General features: G+C 58.9%; 3 protein-coding genes across 21 annotated transcripts; 1 reads left to right on the top strand and 2 right to left on the bottom strand.

The window, feature by feature from the left end:
* Positions 1–690: 690 nt before the first annotated feature.
* On the bottom strand, positions 691–3,291 carry MRPL28 (mitochondrial ribosomal protein L28). 3 transcript variants are annotated; one of them, XR_015154941.1, is made up of 6 exons: positions 3,264–3,291; positions 2,789–3,086; positions 2,056–2,240; positions 1,654–1,788; positions 1,478–1,564; positions 691–1,091 (listed from the first exon to the last, which is right to left on the bottom strand). XR_015154941.1 is itself a non-coding variant. In XM_086376695.1 (6 exons), exons 2-6 carry the CDS (start codon positions 3,074–3,076, stop codon positions 984–986), a joined length of 771 nt encoding a protein of 256 aa, XP_086232821.1. In that variant the 5' UTR covers positions 3,077–3,086; positions 3,264–3,291; the 3' UTR covers positions 691–983. The 3 variants fall into 3 exon arrangements, 2 of the variants coding, with proteins under 2 accessions (XP_086232821.1, XP_086232822.1); XM_086376695.1 differs by having other exon boundaries at positions 2,088–2,240; XM_086376696.1 differs by lacking the exon at positions 2,056–2,240.
* A 1,340-nt stretch (positions 3,292–4,631) lies between these two features.
* Positions 4,632–23,128, bottom strand: PGAP6 (post-GPI attachment to proteins 6). 14 transcript variants are annotated; one of them, XM_086376639.1, is made up of 13 exons: positions 22,999–23,128; positions 9,982–10,159; positions 9,707–9,899; positions 9,105–9,232; positions 8,670–8,938; positions 8,272–8,591; positions 7,790–7,880; positions 7,586–7,709; positions 7,055–7,488; positions 6,479–6,657; positions 6,261–6,407; positions 5,393–5,509; positions 4,632–5,040 (listed from the first exon to the last, which is right to left on the bottom strand). In XM_086376639.1, exons 3-13 carry the CDS (start codon positions 9,806–9,808, stop codon positions 4,744–4,746), a joined length of 2,208 nt encoding a protein of 735 aa, XP_086232765.1. In that variant the 5' UTR covers positions 9,809–9,899; positions 9,982–10,159; positions 22,999–23,128; the 3' UTR covers positions 4,632–4,743. The 14 variants fall into 14 exon arrangements, with proteins under 14 accessions (XP_086232765.1, XP_086232767.1, XP_086232769.1 ...); XM_086376641.1 differs by having other exon boundaries at positions 7,055–7,191; XM_086376643.1 differs by having other exon boundaries at positions 7,055–7,191; positions 9,105–9,199; positions 22,999–23,088.
* Positions 22,661–25,850, top strand: NME4 (NME/NM23 nucleoside diphosphate kinase 4). 4 transcript variants are annotated; one of them, XM_086376701.1, is made up of 6 exons: positions 22,661–22,783; positions 22,975–23,188; positions 24,282–24,415; positions 24,667–24,768; positions 24,865–24,977; positions 25,431–25,850. In XM_086376701.1, exons 3-6 carry the CDS (start codon positions 24,401–24,403, stop codon positions 25,552–25,554), a joined length of 354 nt encoding a protein of 117 aa, XP_086232827.1. In that variant the 5' UTR covers positions 22,661–22,783; positions 22,975–23,188; positions 24,282–24,400; the 3' UTR covers positions 25,555–25,850. The 4 variants fall into 4 exon arrangements, with proteins under 4 accessions (XP_086232827.1, XP_086232826.1, XP_086232829.1 ...); XM_086376700.1 differs by lacking the exon at positions 22,975–23,188; XM_086376703.1 differs by lacking the exon at positions 22,975–23,188 and having other exon boundaries at positions 24,588–24,768.
* Positions 25,851–26,197: the final 347 nt, after the last annotated feature.

The following is a 26,197-nucleotide window of genomic DNA, read 5'->3' as shown; positions in this document are numbered from 1 at the left end:
TTTGGTCTCCTGTCCTATAAACATAGCCCAGGTGGTGTCACGTCCACGGCAACCCCCCGGGGAGCCTGGTACTCCTGGTGGTCCAGTCAGCCACAGGACTCGGTCAGGGCACCCACTTGTCCTCCCAGAGAAACCTGGATGGGCCTCAGTGCTTAGGACTCCTGGGTAAAGGTCAGCAAAGAGGGTCATGGCCCCCAAATCTCAGATCAGGAGAAGCCTCAGGTACCTGGTCCAGCCTCCCACTTGGAGCACAGCGCCCCCGCCAAGTTCAGGCTGTGGGCCAGCGGAGGAGAGGCGCCAACGTCATAGGCGGCCTTTTGAGCATGACAAGGAGGGGCTGCCAGAAGCTGCAGCCTCTAGGCTTGCCCCGCAGGACACCCTTTGCCCCCGCACCTCCCAGGGCTGGTGGGGGTGCTCACCATGCCAAAGGCCGAGCTGGCACAGACCCTGTGCAGCCACATCCAGAGCCTGGCCATGGCACCTGGCCTCCGCTCTGGAGGACAGTCCACCTGGGCAGGGCTGTGCAACGGGGGGAGGGGCAGCACCACTCTGTTCCCCCGACGCTGGGTTCTCCACGAGAGACAGGACTGAAGCCTTGCACGCCTGGGACCACTACCCACCTGAGCTGCGTGCCAAGACCACCTCGGCAGGGAGTCAGCTTGATCCTCTAAGCAAAGCAGCACACACACGACCTGGCTCAGACTTTACTCACACTGGCCCCGGAGGGTGGTGACCCTCCTCAACAGGGCCCCTGCTGCAGGAGGAGGGAGCAGGGAACCACACAGGCAGTAAGATGGCCCCAGGCCTCTGGGGATCCTGGGACGAGACGCCTCCTGGGGCTCCCACAAAGCCCACCCTAGCCAGGAGCTGCATGGCCAGCACACAGCCATGGGTTCACCCACTGCCCATGGGCGGCTGTCACCAAGGCCCCAGGCTCTGTCCACGGTGCTGAGCCTGGCTGTCAGGCCCAGGTCCCCGGGCAGCTACGTCCTGTTGGCTCTTTTCTGTACCACAGCCGGCTCGGACAGCGCCTGCTGCTGAAGCTGCTCAACCAGCTCCTCCACGTAGACCTTGAACAGAGGCACGGGGTCCTGGAGGGGCAAGACAGGTCACCATAAGGCGCTCTGGGGAGGCCGAGAGTCCAGCTGCTGCTGACCAAACACCAGAGGCATCAAGCATGAGAGGACTGGGCCTGGCCACAGGGTCAACCAGGCCCACTCACCACACACTCGCCCCTAACCCAGAGGACAGTGCCCTGTCTCGGGGAGAGGGGCACAGGATCAGGCACCTGCCCCTGGCTTCCCTGGAGAATAAAGGCAGAGGGAGAGGGCAGCAGCTACCATGTGCCACAGACTCCTCTAAGGGACAGACAGAAAGGCCTCCGAGTGGTACTGGGCAGACCCTGGGGAATGCCAGGCAGTCAAAGCAACCAGTGGCACCAAGCATCCAGCTCTCACTGGTCTTTCCACACGCTCACCTTCTCTTCCAGGAGCCTCTGCTTTTCCACAGCCTCGTCCAGCGTCAGACCAACCCACTCAGCCTCTGCCTCTGGGATGACAAACGCCTGGGCAGGCAGAGACAGGCTCTCAGTGAGGTTCAGGCAGCCAGCTGGGGGACCCACGAGGAGCAGTAAGTAAAGGCTGGAGCCCTGACCTTGTACTTGTCATAGATGGCCGCTCTCCGTTCAGGGTCATCCGGGTGCAGCTGGGGGTCCTGTCGGGCGAGCCGCAACAGCATCCCTCGCTTCAGGTCCATTCCAAACTTGGAGCACAGGTCCTCCTTCGGGGTCTGGCAGGAGGCACCGCATGGGGCCAGGTGCTGAGGGCAGGGCCCCGCCCACCCCAACAGCTGGCCCCTCCAGCTTCCTCCCCAGCAGCTGGCAGCCCCCAGGCCAGCCTGGTGCAGTACTTTAGGCCATGTGGGCAGCCCTTACACCCAGGCCGGGAGAGCGGAAGGTCTAAGAGCAGAGAAGGAGGTAGCTGTGCTTCCCACGTCCACAGTAATTGACTCCCACCGGGGTGTCCATTAAGGGACATGGTCCCCTTTACATCTCACCAGGGACCCCAGCCTGGTGCTGATCTGCTTGCCTTGAGGATGTAGAAGTCAAACCCGTAGGCCTCGTCAATGAGGTCCAGGGTGCGCATGGTCACCGTCACAGTGAACCTGGTGTCCAGGATCTCACTGTAGAGCTCACGCTGGAACAGCTGTGGCTTCCACACTTTCTTCACCCTCTTGGAGAACTGCAGATGTGGGAGGCTTGGTGAGCCCTGCTGCTTCTCACCACACCCTGGAGTGCAGGGACCACTCCCACCCAGACTCTGCCCGGGGTGCTGGTCTTCATTCCAGACACAGCACACACAGCTGTATCCCGTGGTTCACAGGTCATTCCAAACCAAAGACCAAGGGGCCAAGGGCAAAGAGACGCCAGCCTGGGAGGCCTTAAAGACACAAAGCCCCCAACCTCAAGCTCCCCCCAGAGGCAGCACCGCTTAGCAGCAGACTCAGGAGACCTGATTTGAGGTGAATCTTTGGCGGCAAGCTGACAGGTGACCTGAAACCTCACCCCCAGCCCTTCTCAACACTCAGGGCTCCTCCCATCAGTACACTCGACTTGGCTGCCAGAACTGAGACTCAACTCCTGAGCACAACTCAGAGGGAGCTGTCTCTACCACACTGTCAGGCTCTCTCCCCGAGCGGTGGGCGCCCTTACACTGTCCACGTTCCCCAAAAGCCCACGAGGAGCAGGGCAGCGAGACCGCGGAAGCACGGCTCCAGCCTGCTCACCCACCTTGTCGTTGCTGACGTATCTGTGACCCTTCAGCCAGCCCTCGCCGCCCCAGAGCCCCAGCTGGGACTCCGGGGGGTAGTGAACGGGAATAGGTACGTCCTCCACGCGCTCCCGCTGCCCGTTCTTGGGGTTGATCTTGAATTTGGCCCCGTGCGGCCTGAAGTGCACGGGTGTGGGTGTCCGCGCCTCCTCCAGAGAGCGCAGGTAGTGCGCGGGCAGGCGGGAGTAGATGCCCTCGCGCAGCCGCAGCCGCTTCCACAGGCCGACCGGGACCTTGTGCAGGGGCATCGCGGCGAGCCTGGCGGGAGGCCGGGGCCGCCGTCACGCGCGCCCGGCAGGATGCGGGCCTCGACCATACCCCTGCTCCCGCGATATCCCCGCCACCGGCCCAACCCCCCGCTCGGCCCTGACCGCAGACGCGTGATCCAGGCTCTACCCTGCAAGACCCCGAACCCAGACCTGCCGCAGCACCTACCTTACAGAACCCAGGCCTCGCCGGAACCGGAAGTCGCGCCGAGGCATCGGGCCCTCCACCCGCCGCTGACTGGCTGCAAAGTCTGTCGGTCTACCCCTCCTGGTCCCGCCCCCTCTCCCGCCTTTAGGGACGGTAGAAAACTCCCTGCGGAGAAGGTGGCGGCTCTAGGCACCGTCGGCAAGTACGGCCCGTTTCCAAGGAGGTGGGACTTGTCAATCTCGGTCTCACCTTCCCGCCTCCCGGAAAGGGCGCAGAAAACAATGTAAAAACTCTTGCCTTGAAACATCATTGTAGAATATTAAATTCACCAATCACAGTGAAATCAGAGCTACAGAAAAGTACGTTTTAAATGTCTTGAAAAATCTTCCCCTCAAAATATTGCATATAAATATTTCCCCTTCACAAGCCAGCTCCGGTGGCCAAGTCCTGGGTTTCTGGAGGAGCGGGAAGCCTCCGGGGAGGCCACAGCCTGGACAGGACTCAGAAAGGAAGACGCCAGGAGGTGGGAGGGCCGCGTGCCCCTCACCTTGGGCTCAGCTGCTCACCTTCCCACGGCCCCCCGTTTGGGCCCCTCAAACAGACAGCAGCCCCTTAGGGAGGCTGGGCCGACAGCAGCCCTTACTGGGCGTCCCCACAACCGGAGAAAGGCTGGGCCAGGTTTCCAGGAGTCCCCTCCCTTCTGTGCAGTTGGGTGGAAGGTGGCAGCCATCCCTGCTCTCCCGGGAATACAAGATGCTCCCTAGACAAGGGCCCAGAACCCAGGGCCCAGTGGGACACAAGCTAGGACAAGGTGTGCCTTGTGGGCTCAGCGTCCTGAGAGCTGCTTGGCAGGTTCCTACCCAGGAAGCTCATCTCAAAACTGAGAGCCACAGGAAGTGAAGGGGGAGGAGTGGACAGCCAGAAGCCAGCCTCCCCCATGCCCACCCATGGCAGCTGGCCATTACGGACCCCCAGTGCCATCAGCTCCATGGTTAAGTGTGGTCACTCCTTCTCAAGGCAAGTGTGTCAGCACGGGGTAGATCCATGCCCAAGGCAGGCTGGCATTCAGGGCACAAAGGGTCAAGAAGCCAGAGGCCCACGGGAGGCAGGTTCAGGGCTCCTCTGCCCACCTGGGTGTCTCACACAAAAGCCTCACAGGGGAACTGGGCAGTGGGGGACTCCCACTCCACATCTCCCTTCAACCATCCCCAGGCCAGGATAACCCACAGCCTGCTCCCACATGGTACCTGTGCTCTCCAGGCAGCCTGGCCCTGGCCCCAGGGGCCCCTACAGACTCCAGCTGGGACCTGCAGAGGGACCGAGTCAGCTGGCAGCCCGCAGGCACAGGTTTCTGGGGGTGTGGTCCTCCATCAGGAGGGGGAAGCCAAAGAGTGTGCAGGGCAGTTTTATTCAGTTGGAAATGGATCTCCATAGGGTCCCTCTCCCTCGGTCCTGGCTGGAGGAATCACCAGAGCTGCAGGTGACCCGCCCCCGCCGGCTGTCATGTCACTGTGTATAGCTCGTCCCGGTGGTTCTTGCAGATTTCATAGTGGCAGGTGAGCTTCTGGGCGCAGGCCCAGGGCTCGGCGTGCTGTTCCCTTGGCGGCAGCAAGAAGGCTGCGCTCCCTGCCAGCAGCATGTGCCAGATGCTGTGGGTGTAGTAATAGTTTTCGCTGGTCATCATGGAAACATAGATGGTGAGGGCCAGAGCAGCCATGGAGAGGCCGGGCAGGAGGTAGAAGACCCAGCGCTGCCAGGAGGGGGGGTAGCAGTGGCGCCGGCGCCCGCAGCGGTATACCTGCAGGAAACCACACGGGTATCTGCACGGAGCTGCGGTCATATCTCGGGGCGCTGCCCAGGGCTGCGAGTGTGGGCTGCTTGGAGGGGTTCAAGGGGTGCCAAGCCACACTGGGCCCCTGTGGGTTGCCGCTGGCAGCCCTCGGTGGGTATGGAGAACACAGATATCCAGGAACGAGAACATGAACGGAATGAGGGGCCACACTCACAGACCCAGGAATGAGAACATGGACGGAACGAGGGGCCACACTCTGTCCTCGCAGGGTGAGCAGGTATAGGGAGCCCACACTCTTGTACCCCAACTTCCAGTGGAGGGGGTCTGGGCAAGAAGCCTGCCTGCCCCAGGTCCTTACCCACATGGTAACCATGACCACGATGGCAAAGAGGCAAGGCCCCATCGTGTTCCAGGCGGCCCTGCGGTCCAGCTGCAAGGACATGGCGAAGATCAGAGCGCCCAGGATAAAGAGGACCTGGGCGAAACACAGGGACGATGACGGGTCATGGGAGCCCCAGGCCAGGGTGTCTTTGATGGCACAAGGTCCAGCAGGAGCAGGCGGTGTGGGCCCGCTGGTCATCCCCATGTCCCCCCGTCGCCCCCAGCACCCCTGCCAGCCCCCTGCAGAAACCGGCAGCCTGTGTCCTGCCCTGCTGGCGGGGAGGAGGTAATCCTCTCCCAGCTCCCGCACTGCTGGGATCCACTGGTCCCGCGGGTCCATCCACAGGTGTATTTCTAATGCAGTTTTTGTTGTTGTTGGGCTATGCCGCACAACTTGTGGGATCTTAGTTCCCCAACTTGGGCCCAGGGTAGTGAAAGCACAGAGTTTGAAACACTGGGCCACCAGAAAGCTCCCCACAGGGGAGTTTCTGAAGCATGGGCTTGTCCAGGGCACGCATCTCCAGCAGCCAAGCCCTGAAGTGTTCTCAGTACTGGGGCTCCAGGAGCAGAGCTGCCGCTTCCTGGGGAGGTCTGGTCCAGGTCTGGGGCTCCGGGCCTCCTCTCTGGATGAGGCCTGGCCTAACCTTGCCCACCACATCCTTTCCTGGCACCCTCCGAGCAGCCAGCAGTCCCTTCACAGCTAGAGGCACCTCTCCCAGTACTGGTCAGATCAAGAGGTTTCCAAGGGCAGCGAGAAACCCCTTTCTGGTGTCTCCCTTGACACGCTGTGCACAAGGGCCTCCGCTCTCCCAGGACCCAGACCCAGGAATCAGGAGGTCACTCACGTATTTCAGGGACGCCTTCAGCCGGGCCATGCAGAGGACAGTGACCCAGATGGACACTCCAGAGCCCAGGAAGTCGCAGTACTGCAGTGTGTCGTAGTTGAGAATGCAGAGCACAGCGTCACCCGGCTGATCGCAGGCGTGGTAGAACTGTGGGCCGAGTGATGAGCGACAACCCAGCCTCCCACCTCCCCCCGACCCCGGGGAGCGGACGGACTTACCGTGGAGAAGAACATGGTGTAGGCATAGACCGAGGCCTCCACCAGGAGGCAGCGGTGCACAGAGATGGCAATGGGGGCCAGGAACATGAGGTTGCTCAGGGTGAGCAGGAGGGTGGCTACCTTCTGCTGGGCCAGAGTCTGGGCTGTGCTGTTGTCTGTGCAGCTCCATCCACGCCAGCCTGTGGGCCAACGCAGCACTGTGGGTGCCAAGGCCGGGCCAGTGTGGCCAGGCAAGGTAGTGGCTGCTCAGGAACCTCAGGGCCTACTCCATGCCCAGAGCCTTGAGGAGGAAACCCTTCCTCACCCCACAGCGGGCCAGGACAAGTGTGGGCAAACGGAGGCCAGTGTGGGCAGGTGTGAGCACGGGAAACCAAGACCATAAAGCAGTCCCATCTCCGGGGGTGCCTCCGTGAGCCCACACAGGGGTTGCGGGGCATGGCAGGCTGGGGAAGGAGGCGGTGGCCCTCACTCTTCGGGGCGCCCCCCAACCTTGGCCGAGCTGGGGTGGCTGCCAGAGAGAGGCCCAGGGCTGAGGTCCACAGGCACAGGCGGAAGGCGCATCAGGACCATCCCTACCTGCCCTGCAGCTGCAGCCCGCATACAGGTAGCCGTGTCTACGCAGCAGAAGGCACTGGCCGTAGGGTCCGCAGTCGTTCAGGCAAGGCACCAAGTACAAGGTGGTCTCCACAAGGACTGAGGCCTGCATGCACTCCCTGCGAGGAAGGGGCCCCAGGAAGGCTGGCTGCAGAGATCTGCTGGCCAGCCCTGCTCTGGAGCTCCCAGAGGGTCTTGGACACCTGAACTCAGAGTGTTCAAGTCCCCTGGGCCCCAGAGGACTGCAACCACAAGGGGCTCTGCAAGGCCAGGATGCCCTCTCCCTGCCTGCCTGAGCCCCCACCTGCCTGGGCTGGGACCAGCATCCCCGCTCGTGTCCTCGCTCTCGGAGCTGCCACGGGAGCAGTGGCTGGGGGGAGAGAGGGACCCCGCAGGAGGCAACTGACCCGGCACGGCTGGAGGAAGACAGGTCACCCCCAAACTGGAATGCAGGCAGTCCCATCCACAGGCCTGACCACAACCACTTGGCCACCTGCCCCCAAGTTTACTTACTCAGGCCTCTCGGGGCAGAGGACCTGCAGGGAGAGGTACCAGTTGTCTGTCTCTGGGTAGGGGATGCTGAGGTTGGCTGTGGGAGACGAGGCACTCAGGGACAAGGGGTAACCCTGGAAGAAGGCTGCAGGGAGGAAGTGGGAAGGCCCGGTCAGAGGCAGCCAGATGCCTGCCAGTCCCTGGGCCAGACGCGCCTCCCAGTACCTGTGGTGCAGTTGAGCGAAGTGTTGAAGCTGAGGAAGGGCGAGCCGGCGGTCACACAGGCCACCACCGAGATGTTGCTGGCAATCACGGTCTGGAAGGGAGGCCGGGCAGGGTCAGTCCCCAGCCTCCACCTCACGCTCACCTCTGGTGCTAAATGCTATTCTCTGTGGCTCCCGCTGGCTTAGGGCCCACCAGGACTGTCCCCTCCAGGCCAAGGGCCCCAGCCTCAGCCTCTTGCCCCCATGCAGCCCCAGCCTGCCAACAGGGACCCGCTGCCCCCGGGACAGGCCTCCTGTTTCTCAGTTGGCACCTATGCCAGCCCGATGCCCTGCCAGGCTCACTCTGTTGCCAGAAAGGCCACCCCGACCCAATCTCCATGTCAAAGTGGGCACAGGAAGGCCTGAGCAGTCCTTGCACCCCAGGAAGGTCTGAGCCCCAGGCCCCGGGTCCCAATCCCAACCCAACCTTGAGGATCAGGGTACCTGGTTGACGCTCACGGAGATGCTGAGGGAGCCCCCACTGTCCATGCCCGTGTTAAGGTGCAGTTTCATCACTGAGGGCATGTCCGACTGCACGAGCACCGAGGCCCTGTCCAGGGGCCGGAAGCGCACAGACACCACATCCATGTCTTCCCGCAGGATGGGGAAGCTCCTGAAGCAGAAGGTGCCACTGCCTGCCTCGCCACTCTGGTCCAGGTCCTGGGTGTTGGGGCTCAGGGGCGGCGGGCCCGTGGAGGCGTTGCTGCTTTGGTTCGGGCTGCTCTGCAGAAGGCGCTGGAGGTTCACAGTCCACGGTCTGCAGGCTGTCAGGACCACAAGGGGCTCAGTGCAGGCAGGCCTGGGGATGGAGCGGGGCAGAGCCACCTCCCCGCACAGCCCACCTGTGAGGGCAGCCACGGCACTAAACGTCACCAACACGCGGGGCCCCGCCAGGCTCTTGACCGTCACTTGCAGCCACCGTTCCCAGGGTGGTGAGGGCAGCAGCAGGCGGCAGGCCGTGGTGGGATGGCTACAAGTGAGCACCTTCTGGAAGTTTCCTGGCAGGGTGGCCGACCCCACGGTAAGGTGCACAGGGCAGCCCAGGCTCCCATTGGACACACAGCCCTGCAGCTCCAGCCGCAGCTCCTGGGTGTGCTTGGGGACGAAGACTCTGCAGCCAAGGGGACACGGCCTCGCTTGGGCTCTGCAGCTTCGGCCTGCCCCCGGACCCCATGCTTAAATTCACCCTCCAGGGTGGGGGCCAAGACCTGGACCCCCCACCTTTTCACCTGCCCTGAGGCCAGCAGGGCTGCCCACTCCAGCAAGCCTGCACTTACTTGAGGTAGCTGGGCTGGGAGAGGAGGACTAGTGGGAGGGGCACGTCAGGCTCCAGGATGGACATCTCAACCACTCGCACGACCAGCATGTCCGGCTGGAAGATGTAGGCACAGGTGGGAATAAAGTCCTGAGGAAAGAGCAGGGACAGGCAAAGAAGGTGGGGGAGGGCTGGCCCGGAGGGATCGGGGATGGACCCAGGGGGAGGGGTTGGAGCAGATGGGGCGGAGTTGGAGTAGATGGGGTGGGGCTGGCCCCGAGGGGGCGGGATTGGAGCAAATGGGCGAGGCTGGCCCAGAGGGGCGGGGATGGACCGAGGGGGAGGGGTTGGAGCAGATGGGGCGGGGCTGGTTCAGAGGGGGCGTGGTTGGCCCTGGAGGTGGGGTTGGAGCAGATGGGGCGCGGCTGGCCCAGAGAGGAAGGGATGGACTGAAGGGGAGTGACTGGTCCAGAGCCGGCGGGGCTGGCCCAGAGAGCCTGGGGTTCGGGGGCAGGGCTGGGCAGCAGAGCCCTGAGCAATGTAGGCCCTAAGGAGGTGAACAGGGACCAGTCATTCGTGCACTGAGCGGTGCTGCCCCCCGATCCCCAGAGGGAGTGCTCTTACCTTCACCTCAATCTTATGGGAGGAGGGGGGCAGGTGGGCGGCCACAAACCAGTCCCCAGGTGCTGGGTAGGAGACATTGACAGAGGCGTTGTCCTGCAGCATCCTGAGGAGGAAGGAGGGCTGCACCGAGGTATTGTTGGCGAAGCTGGTGCCCAGTGGGTTGATGACAGGAGGGGCGCCGTAGCGGAAGTACCTGGAGGCAGGGAGAGCGGGGAGGTCTCAGGTGTGGCCCTGGGCGGCTCCAGCAGGCAGGCAATGAGCGGGCTGGCACCTACACGGTGGTCTCCACGTTGTTGCAGGTGGGGCCGCTGCCCCGGGTGACCTGCAGCAGCCAGTGCAGCAGCACCGTGTCCGGGGGCACACGGAAGTGGAAGAGCCGGGCGCTGCCGTACCAGTTGTAAAAGGCCAGCTTCTGCGGGGCCTGGGAGAACTGCTCTGACACCAGCCTGGAGTCTGCAGAGAAGGCACTGTCAGGCAGCCAGGGAGCCTGGGAGCCCTCCCCTGGGGACAAGATGGAGAAAGGGGGAGGGCGGAGGCCCTTCTGCCTGGCCTGGCCTCAGAGAAGCAGCCAGGGGAGCCATGGAGCCCCTGGGATGCCTGGCACACCAACCCCAACCTGGGAAAAGTCACTGTTGCCCCCGAGCCCCTGGTGAGGGCCGGGGCTCAGAAGCTTTCACTCAGGAATCACATTCTCACCCACGTCTGTACATCCATCTTCCTAACCCCTCCAGCCCTGCCAGCAACCTCCAGCTCACAGGCTCAGTTCCCCAGATCTCTGCATCCCACCCACCAGGCACCCCGGATCAACAAGTCCCACAGGCCCCAACACCAATCACATGTTGGGTCAACATGAGGTCAAGTGCCTCAGACCTCAGAAGCAGGAAGAGCCCCCCTCAGAGGGCTGCTCCTCTCCACACTGCTCACAGCCCCTGGGGCCCCCCACCGCAGCCCTGGCACACCTGGGGCTGAGGGATGGAGGGTGAAAGGCACAGGAAGAGGTCAAGGTGGGAGCCCCATCCCTCCTCCCATCTGCCCTGGGCACTGGAGGCCAGGACACACCCCCACCTCCACTGAGTCTCCCCAGTGCTAGGATCCCTGGTCCTGGTTGCAGTGGACAGGGCAGGGCGACCAGGTCCGGAGGCTGGCTGCCTGCTCAGGCCATGACTTGGGGTATAGGAAGAGCCGCTGTCCCCCCTCACCCAGAGAGGAGGCGAGCAGAGACCCTGTGTGTGTGTTGCGGTGGAGGGTGGCGGGGGGCACCTAGGCTGGAGCGGCTGCTTCAGTGGGCACAAGCCCCTGCAGAGGGGCACAGGGACAAAGCAGGGGTTGGCAGCACACAAGCTAGCGGCCTATGCCCCACCCTGGAGCCCCCCAGTCCTGGCAGTGTCTCCCAGCCCCTCACTTCCACGGCCCCTCTCCCCAACACACTCTGCAAGTTGTCACCCAAGGCCCCCTCCTGTCACACCAGCCTTTCCAAACCAGCTCTAAAGGTCTCTGGAGACCCCACCCTGGATTAGGACCCTCCTAGGAGAGTCCATTAACCAGTACAACCTCGTGTCTGGGGCCCATGGCATAACCATCTGCCCCACGAGGGGGCCCCACCTTCCAAAAACAGGCCCGCCCCAGTGCTGTGTACAGGGGTGACTAAGGAGGTGCCCGGGCTGCTCAGCAGGAAGCACTGCCCCACCGCCAGCTCAGGACTTGTTCGCGGAGTGACCTTGACCGTCCCTTCCCCTCTCTGGGCCCAGCTTCCTCTGAGTTGGGCGAGTAGGACAGCACCTCCCTTCAGCTGCCCCTCCCTCCATGGTTAATGGATGTTAAAGTGCTTCGGGAAGAAACACACTGTGAACACAGCAGGGTGGGGCCACCCTCTCCTCCCCCTGCCCCACTAGGAGGGTGGCAGCCCACAGCATCCCAGCAGTAAGCCCGGGGCCCCTCCAGGTGGGCCAGGTGAGCAGGTGAGGGAACCGGGTGAGCAGCTGGCTCTCTTGCCAGCCTCCTGACTCCCATGTAAGCACCTTGAAAAGAGATAGCAGCCCACTTGCAAAGCCATCTGAGCTCCCAGGAGCCCAGTATGGGGGCTGGGCAGGGGTAGGCACCACACAGCACAAGCACCAGGCTTTCCAGGTATCTGCTGGTCACCAGGTTCCAACTACCGGCTCTGGCCTGAGTGCCAAGAGACTAGGAGCCACTGAACTAATATAAACTTCTTCCTGCTGCACCATCCCCCCACTACCACCACCATGGGATCACAGGGCCTTAGAGAAACAGTCAGCTGCCGAGCACCCAGCTGCTCTACGTGGCCAGGCAGGAGAGGTCCAGCTGTGGCGTCCAGCCCCTTGCCTGAGAGGGGCTGGGTCCTCTGGCTCCCCGGCCAGCCCTGGACACCTGCAATTCAGCTGGTGGTTGTAAAGTCTCCTCAAGGTGCACAAGAGATAAGACCTCCCACTCCCGGGGCCACCCAGCCCCTCCATCCCATCCCCAGCCCTGCACCCCGACCTCCCTGCCCAAGACACCTACTCCATTATCTTGGTGAATGTACCAGGCCATTCACACATCCGAGCTTGAAGTGGAAGTTACATTTCCAGTATCAGGAAGCACCAGCCACATGCATACTTGCTCCGCCCACAACCCCCTCCAAGGACACAGGGTTGGGGGTAGGAGAAAGAAAGTCCCTGAGCCTGTCTGGGGACCCTAGTAAGGGGATCCTCTAGTACATCCTCCAAACCAGCATAGGCACCCAGTGCGGAGACCCTGCCCACCCAGAGACCCCAGAAGCCAGGATCACACAGAATGCAGGATCCGTTCAGGAGGGGAGCGGCTGCCCCAGGTTTTCCATCTCCCTACCAATGACCAGGGAGAAGGAAGAAAAGGAGAAAGTAGGGGTGGCAGTCCCCAGTGGAGCGCTTTCATCAGGGGCCAGCCTTGGGGAAACTGCCTTTCAGTTCAAGCTAAGCCAGGCTCAGAAACCAGAGGCACAGCCCTCAGAGAAACAGGAGCTTGGAGGAGCAAGATCTCAGAGAAGGGTAGGGGGATGGGCTGGGAGCCACCCCATGCTGTGCTGGATAAGCTGCCTAATGCCTCCTGGGGCATCTGGGCCCTCCCAGGCCCGCCAGCAGGCCATCAGAGAGCCCAAGGCCACAGAAGTCATGTAGTTTACTCAGCACCCCCAGTCGCCACCCAGTAGCACCTTCTGATCTAGCCACCCCCTTGAGCCTTTGACTGCACCCGGGTAGTGGTCACTGTGAGAGAGGCGAAGCCATGAAACACACCTGGCTGCGACTCCAGGATCTAAGCAACTTTCTCCAACTCTGCCCCTCTCCCAGACCAGATGGCATCCCGGAACCCCACTGCCCAAGGTTTCCTCCTAGGGACTCGCACTCCCACCGCAGCCCTTGGAGTCCCAGGAGAGTCCCCCCCAGGCCGTTCAACCTCACCCTGGTGCCCGAAGGTCCTACCCGGCCAGAACGCGTTGGGAGGAGGAGGGGGAGGAGGAAGGAAAGGAGAGCTTGCTCCAAGGGGACAGTCTGGCCGAACCTGGCCCTGGGCACAGAGGAAGGGGAGAGGGCGTCCTTTCTATCAGATCGCTCTCACACTCGGCGCCCTGCAAGGGGGCGCCCTGCGCCCCCAACACGGTGTGGGGACCTGAGGCCTACGTCCCCGCCAGGTGAGCGCACAGGTGTCCCCAGGTGAGTCACAATCCCGGACCCGCCCCCCCGGCCTCTTCCCCCCGCGCCCCCGCCCGCGCCCCGGGGATGGGGCCCGCGGGTCCGCGCTCGCTTACCGCTCTTTCTGCCGTCGCCAGCGGCGGCAGGCGGGGACCGAGAGAGCAGCAGCAGCAGCAGCGACATCGCCACCGCCACCGCCGCGCCCCCGGTCCCAGTCCCAGCCCCGCGCATGGCTCCGCGCTCGGGCAGGCGCTACCCGGCCCGCGCACCAGGCCGCCCGCCCCCGCCGCCGCCCGGGCAGCCACCGCCGCCACTGCGGCCCCCGCCGCCGCCTCTGCCCAAGGCTCCCATCCTCCGGGCCGGTCCCGGCCGCCGGCGCCCCGGGCACTTCCGCCTGTGAGGCCCCGCCCCGCCGGAGCCCGGGCTGACAGGGGCGCTGGGTGAAGAGCTGCCCGGGGGGCGCGCGTGGAAGGCGATCGGAAGGAGGATGCGGGACAGAGGGGCGACGCGGGGCGGTGACGTGGGGCGAGGGAGGGTGACACGAGGCGGGGTGCGACGCGGGGCTGGGGCCGTCCCGCGGACCAAGAGGGCGCGCTGGGAAAATAGGTCAGGACTGAGCGGGAACGCGGGTCCGCCACTGCGCACAGAGTAGCGGAGGCGGGGCGGGATGCGGTGCAGGGTCGCGGGACACCGGGGGCGGAGTCGGGGCAGAAGGTGGCACCGGACCCAGAGAACCGCGGGGGTCTTGGTTCTGAAGCAGAAATGGTGCGGCGTGGCTTGGAATGCGCAGGAGATTCGGGGCGGCCGCAGAGCGCCCCACATGTGTCTGGGGGCACCCGGGTCGCTGCGTGACTGGCTGGGCGCAGCGGGAGGTCCGGCCTGCCGGCGGCCGCTCCCGCCTCCCGGATCTGGACTCCCCGGCGGGCCTCCCGGCGCGCCACACCACAAAGGCTCTACGAGTGCGGGTGAAAACACTTTCATGGAAAGATTAAGAGGCTTCTGCACATATTTTGTACACTGTGAAGGTGGCGATTCGCGTCGGTGGTGCGAGTCACTCCTCACCCTTGACCCCGGGGTCTGTTCCAAGAGATTAAGGATTTCAGCGTGAAGAGGAAACGGTGAAGGGACTCCAGAGAACTTAGGGAAACTTTTTTAGCGTCTAGGGGAAGCGAAGACTTTTCTAAATATCACCCAGGAGACTAGAGGCAAGACTGAGAAATTCAGCTAAGTGCAAAACTGCAACAAACTCACAAAAAGGAAGCCTCAAACTGGAGGACACTTGGACTTGCATCACAAAGAAATCTTACTGAGATTACTAACAATAAAGAGCTCCTACAGATAAATAAGACACACCAACCGGGAAACCACAGATACCAGTAAGGAAATACCAATAAGGAAACCACTGGAGAAGATTCCTGCAAAGGATATGCAAATTTCCCTCCTTAGAGAAAGGCAAAATGAAAAGCACCCAGGGGCCTTTTTTCTTTGACCTAACAGATCTGCAAAAAGCTGATTGCAGCGCCCAGACTTTCTTAGGTTTGCTGAGCCTCTGGGAGCCTCACCCTGCCACCGCTGTGCATTTTCCCTGCAGAGATGGTCGCAGAAGCATGAGCTTGCATGAGTGCAGCCTGCACCCAGATACCTGTCATGAGGGAAAGGGGCATTTGAATCACGGGTACCCAGATGGAGATTCAAATGCTGTGATGGTATAAACACTGATCCAGTGGGCTGAAAATCCAGAAGCTCTGTGTACTGGTTGGAATGGTCTAGCAGGAGGACCGTTAGCAGAAAAAAGGAAAGGGCAGAATAATGTGTTCAGAAAGCTCCACTTTTTGTAGGAAAAAAAATTGTTTAGTTGGTATGTCTCAAAGGTGGAGAATGCCTAGAAGCATCCAGCAGTTGGTGCAGGAAGGGAAGCAAGTGGCTGAGGACTGGGAGGAGGGGTTCTATCTGTTTGAATTTTTTGAATTTCAGTGTATGTGTGTCTGTGTGTTTGTGGATTTATGGGTACGGAGAGAGGAGAAGCTGACCCCTGGAGCCCAGTGCCACTGGAGGCTGGGGGGAAGGGAGGGATGAGGTAAGGTGAAGGGGGAGGAGAAAGCCCCAGGTGTGAACTCTTATTTATTCCTCTGGAATCTGGGCAGGGCCTCTTCACCCAGGGCTGCTGGGGGCTCCCAGGTTCTCAAAGAGACGAGACCAATTACGGGTTTTGCTGAGCTTCGATTTTAGTGCACTGTACTGACCCAGATCACGCAGGGACAGCAACTGTGGTTAGCACTGAGCCCCGAGGTCTGTACCATCTGAGACCCATCCCTGCCCCAGGCTGGGCTCAGCGGTGCCCTCAACCCTACCCGCTCTGAGGGTCACCTCAGTGAGACTCCAGCACCGAGCTCCCTAGCAGGCAGGAGGAGAGGTGTCTGTGTTTCGTCTGAGGCGGGGAGCTGGGGGGCTGGGGGGCGGGGGAACTTGCAAATGGACCAGAATCAGAGATCTCTGCTAAGTAACAAGAGTCTTTATAATAGAAAGGGCCCACCTGGGGGCCTCACTTGAAGATGGAAACAGGCCCTTGTGGTAGGAGGTTTCTGTATCCTACCTCACAGTATGTGGAAAATTCGAGGTAATCAACTGTTAAGAATAAAACAATAAAAATATTAAAAGGAACCTAGAACACGTCCCTTAGAATACAGGTATGGGAAAGCCTTTCTTAAGCAAGACAAAGAACTGGGGAACATGAAGAAAAGGTTACTTATTTGACTACACTTTAAAAAATGTTATGTGGGACTCCTCTGGTAGTTCAGTGGGTAAGACTGCCGGCCGGTGCAGGGTTCACAGGTTCCATCCCCCGTCCAGGGAGATCACACGTGCTGTGGAGCAGCTACTGAAGCCCATGTGACATAGAGCAACAGGAGAAGCCGCCGCAGTGAGAAGCCCAAGGCTGTGCTCCTCGACAGAGAGGAGCCGCCCTGCTTGCCGCAACTGGAGAAAGGCCCTGTGCAGCAACAACACCGGCATGGCCAAAAAATTAAAAAACAGATTCATTTAAAAAACGTTATGTAATTGTAAAATGGGTAAAAGGAGAAAGGATCCACGTCATCAAGCCAAGTGGAAGGAATCATGTGCTGTGCAAGTAATAAAAACCCACCTGAGATAGAAAGGGAATTCACACACTTAAGAAAATGTTGTAGCCACACTTTCCGGGAAACAAACTCACTCAGAAGGATAATGCAGATAGTGGAGTGCAGTTTATTACACCAGCGGGCGCAAGGCAGAGTCTCCTCTTAGCCAAGGAGCCCGACCAGTTTTTTGTGAAAATCTTATATACCCTAAGTGTACGTGCCCAAACCCACCTCCCCAAATTCCCTGAAACTAGTCTGAACAAAGGAAAAGAAAGATACAATCAAAGTTAACCTGTGATTCATATGCCTTAAGCCTAGGTAGTTAACAGTGGACAATAATCAATAGGCCTGTGGTCATATCCCAATAAGCATAATAGAATTAATGATTCTATTTGGTTACACAGATAATTAGGGTATTCTTTTAGGCAATGGAGAGTCTAGGTACGAGTCCTGGGGCTCTTTCATCCCTGGGGTCTGGTTTTCCAATTGGTACGTCGGTTCCATAGATACTGGGCATAGAGCTCAAAGTCCACAGTCCGGCCCACGATGGAGTCCTGCTTTCAAGATGGAGCCTGTTCTGTCTGTTTCCTCCTTCACCAGCACCCCTGTAAGCACGGGTCCCCATTTCCAGTACATTTCAGTGTTGCCACCGATGCCTTCAGGAGCAGCTCACACTGCAGCCACAGAGGGCAAGTGCCCGCTCCCTCGCCTGAGAGGGGACAGGGTGTCTTGTCTTCCCTTGTGGTCCGTTTGCCTGCTAGTGGACCAGCTACATCTTTCTTGTCGTCTCCTGTCGATTGCCAGGGTGTGGGGTGTTTCCAGTGTCTTCTTTCCTTCTGGGCCCTTTTTGAAGGAGGAAACAGAGCCGGACTCCATCTTAGGCCAGGCTTCAAACACTAGGCTACACGCATGGTCACAGCCACAGAGGTGCCTGTGATTGTGGACCCTTGGGGCTCTGTGAGGGGACGGTGCATAGACGAGGACCTGGATATCTCAGGAATTTTCGCACAGTTTTCCCACAGATGGGTTTTCCCGCACGGGCTTTCTGTGGTTGCAGAGTCTGGGCTTAGTGGCTCCACAGCCTGTGGGATCTTCCCGGACCAGGGATGGAACCTGCGTCCCCTGCATTGGCTTTATGGACAGAGTTCCTGGATGCAGCCCATTTCCAGGCTGGAACACCCTCAGAGGCCCTCACCGGCTCCATGAGTGTGGACTGAGTGGACGGCTGCCTGCCTGCCCACCCAGGGAAAGACATATTTCCCGCAAAGGAGAGAAAGCAAGCACTGCCCGCCCCTCCTGAGTCGCCCGCCTGCCTCCTCTCCCAGGTCTCCCCTCCGTCCTTCCTCCCCGCTTAGCCCAGGCCAGCACTGCCGCCATCCTGGGCCCAGTGCCAGTGCCAGCTGGCCTCGCTCCCACGGCTGCCCTTCCAGTTGAGGTGGGCACTCAGCCCTGGGCACACTGGGAAAGGCTGGGCCCCTCAGTACCCCCGCCCCCTGCTCTCCCACCCTCCCCAGTTCAGCCCAGGTTCCTCCTGTGTGCCAGGCCCAGGTTGGAAGGAGTCACCTGCTCTACAGACGGGGTGTCCTGTCAGCCCACTGCAGGCTTCCTCGGGGAGGGACCAGAGTGTCCCCGTGTGAGCGGGGCTGGGATGCGGGCGGTTTCTCTTTCTCTTCCTCCCAGTGCCCCTACGTGTCAGCATGAATTAGACCAGGGCACCCAGACACGTGGGGCCCAGAGGAATAGCTTCCCCAGAACTTTGGGGAACAAATAGAGTTTCTGCATCTTTATTTTACTGAGACAAAGTTTTTCTTAACTCCAACTACCATCTATTATTATCATTTCATAAAGGATCATTTTCCCATCAAAACTTTTAGGAGGCTCATACACTTAAAATTATGCTTAAATGCAAGTTATTTTTTCTAGAGTGCAGCATGTAGTTCTCCTGTATCCCTATTTTATCTGGTTAATGATTGCTCCCTGTCCTGGGTGCTGGGCACCGAGGAACCAGGAGGTGCAGGGCACAGGAGCTGCTCTCAGAGCTCTTGGCATGCACTGAGTCGGGGCCACGGCCCAGCGGCAATGGGGCACGGTGGCCGTGGTGAGTCCTGCTCCCCTTCCAGTGCGGAGCAGAGTGACAGAGGGTGACAAGGGCAGAAGATGATTGCAAGGACAGGAGGCTCTAGCGTCAGCTCTGGTTGCGGGCTGTCCCTTGGCACCCCCCACCAGCTTCCCTGGGGTGGCAGAATAGGGGTAAGCCTCCTGGGACCCCCGCTCCTAGAATAAGCCATCTACCCTGGCTCCCCTGGCAGTGATCCAAGGGGGAATGAGAAGTCTAACATGCTTAAAGGGGGAATTCCAAGAGGACAGAAGAGAATGAGGCAGAAAAAAACATGAAATCTGGTGAAAGACGTTAATTTACAGATTCAAGTAGCTCAGTGTGTCTTAAGAAGAATGTGTAAAAGAAAATCACAGGCAGACACATCACAGTCAACTACTGAAAACCAAACAAAAAGAGAAAATATTGAAAGCACCCAGAGAAAAATGACATTCAAGGGAATAACAGTTCAAACAATGAATGACTTCTTAGAAACAATGGAGCAGATAGAATGGGGGAGGGAGAAAACAGACCTACATGGTTGCAAAATTCCTGCATCTTACAAGCAACGGCACAGTATAAATTCTAGAGTCTGTGAAATGTTAAGAATCTAATTACAATCCCTAGACCAACCAATGGAGAAGGAAATGGCAACCCACTCCAGTATTCTTGCCTGGAGAATCCCAGGGACAGAGGAGCCTGGTAGGCTGCCATCTATGGAGTCGCACAGAGTCGGACACGACTGAAGCAACTTAGCAGCAGCAGCAGCAGAGCAGCTAATATACAATAATGCTGAGCTATACCCCCAGGTCAGGGCTTCCCAGATGGTTCAGTGGTAAAGAAATTGCCTGCAATACAGGGGGCACGAGAAACAGGGTGGCGCGGTGTCTATCCCTGGCTGGGAAGACTCCCTGGAGAAGGTTATGGCAACCCACTCCAGTATTCTTGCCTGGAGAATCCCTGGAACAGAGCAGCCTGGTGGGCTACAGTCCATGGAGTCACAAAGAGTTCGACATGACTGAGTGACTAACACACATACAGTAATGACATGTATCTATCATTAGAGCGTCATACAGGGTAGTCTCATTGCCTTGAAAATCCTCTGTGCTCTGACTGTTCATCCTTTCCAGCCCCTAAGCCCTGGCAACCTGGAGTCTACGCTTCATTGCAGTGCAGTGGCTTCCCCTATTGCAGAGCGCGGGCTCTAGGGCGCACACTCAGATGTGGCGCGTGGGCTTAGCTGCCCCGCAGCATGTGGAACCTTCCTGCACCAGAGGTTGAATCTGTGTCCCCTGCATTGACAGGGCAGGTGGATTCTTAACCACTGGACCACCAGGGAAGTCCTGATTTGTAGTTTTTAGAGTATACGAAATCAAAAGGGAAATCAGACAGTACTGTAAGGGACTTCAAGGCAAGCGAGACACAGGTTCAACTGCCGGTCCAGGATGCTCCCACATGCCGCAGAGCAACTAAACCCATGGGCCACAACTACCGAGCCCGAGACCTAGAGCCTATTACCGCAACAAAGAGGGGCCCCATCTGCTGCAGCTGGAGAAAACTGGGAGAAACAACAACCTCAGATACGCTGCTGCTACCAGTCTAATGGAAGAAAGCGAGGAGGAGCTAAAGAGCCTCTTGATGAGGGTGAAAGAGGAGAGTGAAAACGTTGGCTTAAAACACAACATTAAAGAAACTAAAATGATGGAATCTGGGACCATAACTTCATGGCGAACAGAAGCGGGAAAGTGAAAGCAGTGACAAATTGTATTCTCTTGGGCTCCAAAATCACTGCAGACGGTGACTGCAGCCATAAAATTAAAAGATGCTTACTTCTTGGAAGGAAAACTATGACAAAACTAGACATTATAAAGTCCGTATAGTCAAAGCTACGGTTTTTCCAGTAGTCATGTATGGGTGTGAGAGTTGGACCATAAAGAAGGCTGAGTGCTAAGGAAGTATCAGGCCACCTGATGTGAAGAGCTGACTCATTGGAAAAGACCCTGATTCTGGGAAAGATTGACGGCAAAAGGAGAAGCGGGCTGCAGAGGATGATATGGTTAGATAGCATCACTGACTTAATGGACATGAATCTGAGCAAACTCCAGGAGATAGTGGAGAGAGGAGCCTGGCGTGCAGCAGTCCATGGGGTTGCAAAGAGTTAACACAACTTCGTGACCGAAAAACAACAAGAGAAAGCCTGTGGGCAGCAATGAAGACCAAGCGCAAGAAAAAAATGAAAAATCCACCTTGCAATGCAGGGTATGTGGGTTGAATTCCTGTTCAAGGAACTAAGATCCCACAGCCAGAGGGGAACTGAGCCCGTGTGCCGCAAATGCTCTGGAGCCCATGCCACAGCTAGAGCGAAGCCCACAACAAAGATCACAAGTGCTGCAACTAAGATCCAACGCAGTAAGAAATCAATCAATTCAAAAAAAAGAAAGAGGGACTTCCCTGGTGGTCCAAAGACTAAGACTCTGCACTCCCAATGTAGGGGCCCCGGGTTCAATCCCTGGTCAGGAAACTAGATACCACACGCCACAACTAAAGATCCCGCATGCCACAACTAAAACCCAGCACAGCCAAATAAAAAATAATAAAAGTAAATATTAAAGAAAATACTTTGAGATGAAAGAAAACGAAGACATATCAAAATAAATGGAATACAGTTAATACAGTGTTTAGAAGGAAATTTATAGCTGTAAGTGTCCATACTAAGAAAGCAAAAAGATTTCAAAACAATCGTGTCCCATCTGAAGACAGTGGAAAAAGCGGGTCTCTCGTATTCAATATTTTACTGGAGATCCTGGCTGTGGTCACCATGTTTCTCCCCTCTGGAGTTTCCACCCAGAGCAATTCATTAATAAAATGAAACAAAAGGCATCTAAATTGGGGAGCCTTGCGTGTACAAAATCCTGAAGAATCCAGTAAGCAACTATTAGAACTAATAAATGAGTTCAGCAAAGTTTCTGGGTACAAGATCTACGTACAAAACTCAATTGTATTTTTATACTCTTGCAATCAACAATTGAAAATGAAACTAAGAAAAAAAACTCCATCCACACAACACACAGAAATATATATGGGGACTTCCCTGGCAGTCCAGTGGTTGAGACTCTGTACTTCCAATGCCAGGGGCCTAAGTTTAATCCCTGGGGTAGAAACTAAGATCCCACACACAGCGAGGTGTGATCAAAAAAATAAATATGACAGCTTAAAAACAAACTTTAAGTACGTATGTTTTTTAAAAAACTCATTACGTTAGATCCGGTGGATCTCAAAATTCAAATAGTAAGCTGCCACCCTTTTAACGTGAACTGTACTATAAATGAGAATATCTGTGATTTCTGTTTATGATCAAGTCACAGGCATCGCAAGGTGTTTCAGTGAAGCTAAATTCCTCCGGTTCGAGGCCAGTTGACAATAAAGGTGGGATTTTTCCCCATCCAAATGCCTGGATGCCCTGCCGAACCTTGCCTGACCATGCAGGTCCATCCTCCCAGCTCAGGGTGTCATTTCAGAGGGAGACCCAGACCCAGGTGGGAGCATCCGCGCCCCCGCACCCCCCCAGCCCAGAAGCCGGCCCTGCTTCCAGGACAGGGGTGCAGGCCAAGACAGGCGCAGGAGGACCTGCATGAACTCAACATGATACTTAAGGACTGCGTTGATTGTTGATTTAAAGACAACACGATCCGTGCTGGGTTCATCACCATTATTCTTTTTTTCTTCTGATTTTAACAGAAATTGACATTAGACACTTCCCAAGTCCACTCGAGTGAAACAGCGTCTGGGGTGAGGTGCGGGGGGGGTGGCTGGGGAGTGCGGGGTGCAGGGGGGGAGAGGGAGGAGCCGTAGGCGCAGAAGCCTGGGGCCGCTTGCCCTCCCCCGACTCCTTGCCCTCCCCCGACTCCTTGCCCTCCCTCTCCTTCCCCCAACCCGCCTCCCTCTCTCCCTCCACCCCTGCGGCCTCCTCCCGCCTCCCTCCTTCCACCCTTTCCCCCAGTTTCTTTCTCTCCCGCCTCCCCCTCCCTCCGCCCCTCCCCCCGCCCCTCCCCCTCCTCCCAGGACCCTCTCCCCTGCGCGCTCGGCCGGCAGCGGCGGCTGGGAGTCATGCGCGGCCTCTCCGGGCTCGCGGCGCTGCGGGGGCTGCTGTGCGGCGCGCGGGCCCTGGGCCCCAGCCTGCTCGCGCGCTCCTGCTCGGGTGAGTCCGCTCGCCTGGCGGCCACGCGCGGGGTGGGGCGGGTCGAGGGGCCGCCGGCCTTTGCTGACGCACGTGCGGCCCCGGCGCCGGGGCCGAAGGGCCGGGAGTAGGCGGACTGGAGAGGCACGCCCCTGGGGTTCCTGCCCCGCGGGCCCCCAGCGCTCACCGCCGCCTTCACCGCTCACTCCCAGCCAGGCTCCCACGGCCCCACTCACCTCACCGTGCTCGGGGCAGGGGGTCCGAGGGCTTCGGAGCTGGAGGAAACCAGAAGCCTGGTGGCTACACTTTGTGCTGGCGGGGATCCCAGCGGGCCCAGGGCTCCTACGTGGGGTCATTCTCAGCAAATTAACACTCCTATCCTGAGACATCTTTCCTCCCAGCATATCTCTGCCTGGAGTCTTGCAGGTATCCGGGGGCTCTCCGCCCTAGCAGCTGGCCCTCGGGCGCTTCCAGAGTCCTGGCGTTCCAATGCTGGCAAGGGTAAACTGCCATCTTCCGAGGCAGGAGCCAGCTGGCAGTAGGCCAGGCTGGACAGCAGGGTCCCTAGGGACTGGGCTTTGGGGGAACGAATAAGGGTGGGGTCCTTCCTGCAGTGCAAGGCATTGAAAGTACGTGGTGGGCACCCGATGCCTGCTCCCCAAGGCCTCCTGGGGCTGGGAAGGCAGATGCAGATACCCCAGGGACACTGGCTCTTCTGGACCTGGCGGCTCATCTCTTCTCCAGTTCTCTCCTCCCTCTCTGCAGGGCTTAGCCGCCAATCCAGGGTCTGGGCCCTTTTCCAGAGTACACTTGACCCTAGACCCAATGCCAAGGGTCAGCCTAACTCTGGAAGTGTTAGGCGGTAGGAGGGTGATGACACTGGGGGTCTCTCTGGCAGCATCACCCCCGGAGGAGGAGGGCTGGGGCAGTGTTGACATTAGGACACTAGGTTTCAAGTGTCCTTCCTGCCTTGAAACCCCAACAGCAGCCTGGCCAAGGAAGGTGTCAGGGGAGGAGCCCTCCTGTCTCCCTGGCTGCAGACAGGGATCCCTCCCCCTTTCTCAATCCCCAGGTCCCTCTCTCTCTCTCCCTGTGACCCACCTGGTGGGAAAGTGCTTTTCACTCTCCTTGGTCCCTGCCATTATTGCACCTCAGACCCCTGATGTGGCAGTTTGGGGGTGCAGACAGTGTCTATGCTAGCTCCCCAAAGTACAGGAGTGAACATCAGGACTTGTATTTTCTTTCCAGTGTGGCATCTCAGGGGCACCAGCTCCATAATGGGCAGCTTCTCCCACTGCCTGCCTGGGTGGGGCCATGCCCCCTGCAACAGGCTGAAGTCCCCAGGGGCCCACCGTGCTGGACAGTCCTGGCTGTGGGCACCATACTTTTCCCCTCCAGGACTGCTCTGGTTGAGGCAAACTCTGCAGTCTAGGGGACACTTGGGTCCTGGCAGGGGAACCCAAGTCCAGGAGACATGAAAGGTGAGGCCATGGCAGCCCCGAGACCCCCTCTTCTACAGGAGGACCCTCCTGGACCCGGGAGCGGACGCTGGTTGCGGTGAAGCCAGACGGGGTACAGCGGCGGCTAGTTGGGGATGTGATCCAGCGCTTTGAGAGGAGGGGCTTCAAGCTGGTGGGGATGAAGATGCTGCAGGTACCAGGGCTTTCGGCCTGTGGGTGTCGCTGAGGGGACTGGGGTGGGGGCTGTTTTCAGCCCTGCATCTGGACAGCCTTCTTGTGCTGGCAGTAGGAGGGGAGGGGCGGGAAGCGCCTGCCCTGTGCTCCTGTAGTTGGAGTGCCAGCTCTTACTGGTGTCGTCTGCCGAGGGCCCTGCGGTCAGGACGCCACAGCCACTGCCCTGGTGCCCGGTGGGGCTCCCTCTCACCCATTCCCTCAATGTACCAGGCCCCAGAGAGGATCCTTGCTGAGCACTACCACGATCTGCAGAGGAAGCCCTTCTACCCAGCCCTCATCAGCTACATGAGCTCCGGCCCCGTGGTGGCCATGGTATAGCGGGGCTGTGGCAGTGGGAGGGTGGAGGGCCCTGGGTTGAGCCCTGGGTGACCCCCGCCTCTCCCCACCTCCTCTATCTCTCTGCTGCAGGTCTGGGAAGGCCCCAATGTGGTCTGCACCTCGAGGGCCATGATAGGCCACACTAACTCTGCCAAGGCTGCCCCTGGCACCATCCGGGGAGACTTCAGCACCCACGTCAGCAGGTAACACACTCAGCCACTTGTAGCTGAGGCCCAGTGCCCTAGGGGCTCAGGGTGGCGGCCTGTGCCCAAGGCAGATCCACCAGGCCTGGGTGTCTTGCTCAGGGGAAAGCGAAGCCAGAAAACTTGATGGTAGCATGTCAAACCTGACATTGGCTAGTGCAGTATTTTTCAAAAACCTTTTCACGTACACAGGAGGTGATAAAGAATTCCCTGTGTTGTGTCTATGCTCTGCCATCAGTCTGTCACCTGACTTTACCTCCAGACGCCCCAGGGGTTGGCCCGGGACAGATGCTGAGGTCAGGCTGGAACCCAGTTTTCCAGCTCTTCTGTTCTTCCTTGCCCCTCTGCACCATCACCCACCCACTCCCCTAGACAGTCGGGATTGGCAGACTGTGCCTAGGACCCCCGAGGTGCATGCTGAAGCCTGTACCCTACCTCTGCCACCTGGCACAGGAATGTCATCCATGCCAGTGACTCCGTGGAGGGGGCCCAGAGAGAGATCCAGCTGTGGTTCCAGAGCAGTGAGCTGGTGGACTGGGCAGATGAAGGCCACCTCAGCAGCATCTACGCAGCCTGAGCACACAGGCACCCGCGGTCACCCTGGCATCCACTCAGGACCAGCTACCTCTGTTGACAAGAACTTGAGCTCACACCCACGCTCTGCCCATCTGTCCCAGACCACCTCCCTGTCCACCTTCTGCCCCACTCCAGCCCCAGAATGGTTGAGCCACAAACTTTATGTGCCTTTTAGTAAGCCAGCAACTGGACCAAGTCCTTTCTGAACCAAAGTGCCAGACAAGCTTTGGGGTCCAAAAGCTGGTAGTGTGACCGTCCTTTCCCCAAAGTGGGGACATTAAAATTCACTGTGCTGTGTGTGGGAGTGCTCATTATGGCCCCTGCCATCTCTGAGGTGGGAATGAGGCCTTATGCAAAGTTGTAAGCAGCTTGAAAGTAGAAATGAAGCTTACCATCTCACATACCAGGAGATCAAGAACTTTGTTGAATATATGAGACAGGCAGAGGTCCTGAAACCTCCAGCCTGAAATCTGGGAGCTCCAAGCTGAGCCACAGAGCTTGTGCTGTCCCTCAAGGAGGAGCCCTAGGCAGTTGTGAACAGTAGCAGGAAGGGGTAGGCAGGGAGCTGAAGCCGCCCCGAAGGCAGAAAGGCTGGTGGCCACATTGACACTGCATATCACTCCTCACACCTGGTCCTCAGGTGT

The sequence above is a fragment of the Bos grunniens genome, chromosome 25, assembly GCF_055505025.1.
Source record: "Bos grunniens cultivar Pamir isolate PY7600 chromosome 25, Bosgru_T2T1.0, whole genome shotgun sequence".
Classification (NCBI taxonomy): domain Eukaryota; kingdom Metazoa; phylum Chordata; class Mammalia; order Artiodactyla; family Bovidae; genus Bos; species Bos grunniens.
The sequence above is the reverse complement of the archived record's forward strand: the minus strand, read 5'-3'. Positions and strand labels throughout refer to the sequence as shown.

Coding starts and splice junctions, on each gene's coding strand:
- PGAP6 (XM_086376629.1), bottom strand. CDS start 13,605: ATGCGCGGGGCTGGGACTGGGACCGGGGGCGCGGCGGTGGCGGTGGCG. Junction 6,408..6,478: donor ACACCATGTTCTTCTCCACG/GTAAGTCCGTCC, acceptor CTCGGCCCACAG/TTCTACCACGCCTGCGATCA. Junction 5,510..6,260: donor TGAAGGCGTCCCTGAAATAC/GTGAGTGACCTC, acceptor TGTTTCGCCCAG/GTCCTCTTTATCCTGGGCGC.
- MRPL28 (XM_086376695.1), bottom strand. CDS start 3,076: ATGCCCCTGCACAAGGTCCCGGTCGGCCTGTGGAAGCGGCTGCGGCTG. Junction 1,789..2,087: donor TTGACTTCTACATCCTCAAG/GCAAGCAGATCA, acceptor GCCTCCTGCCAG/ACCCCGAAGGAGGACCTGTG. Junction 1,092..1,477: donor AGAGGCTCCTGGAAGAGAAG/GTGAGCGTGTGG, acceptor TTGCCCCTCCAG/GACCCCGTGCCTCTGTTCAA.
- NME4 (XM_086376700.1), top strand. CDS start 22,693: ATGCGCGGCCTCTCCGGGCTCGCGGCGCTGCGGGGGCTGCTGTGCGGC. Junction 24,769..24,864: donor CCGGCCCCGTGGTGGCCATG/GTATAGCGGGGC, acceptor TCTCTGCTGCAG/GTCTGGGAAGGCCCCAATGT. Junction 24,978..25,430: donor TTCAGCACCCACGTCAGCAG/GTAACACACTCA, acceptor CACCTGGCACAG/GAATGTCATCCATGCCAGTG.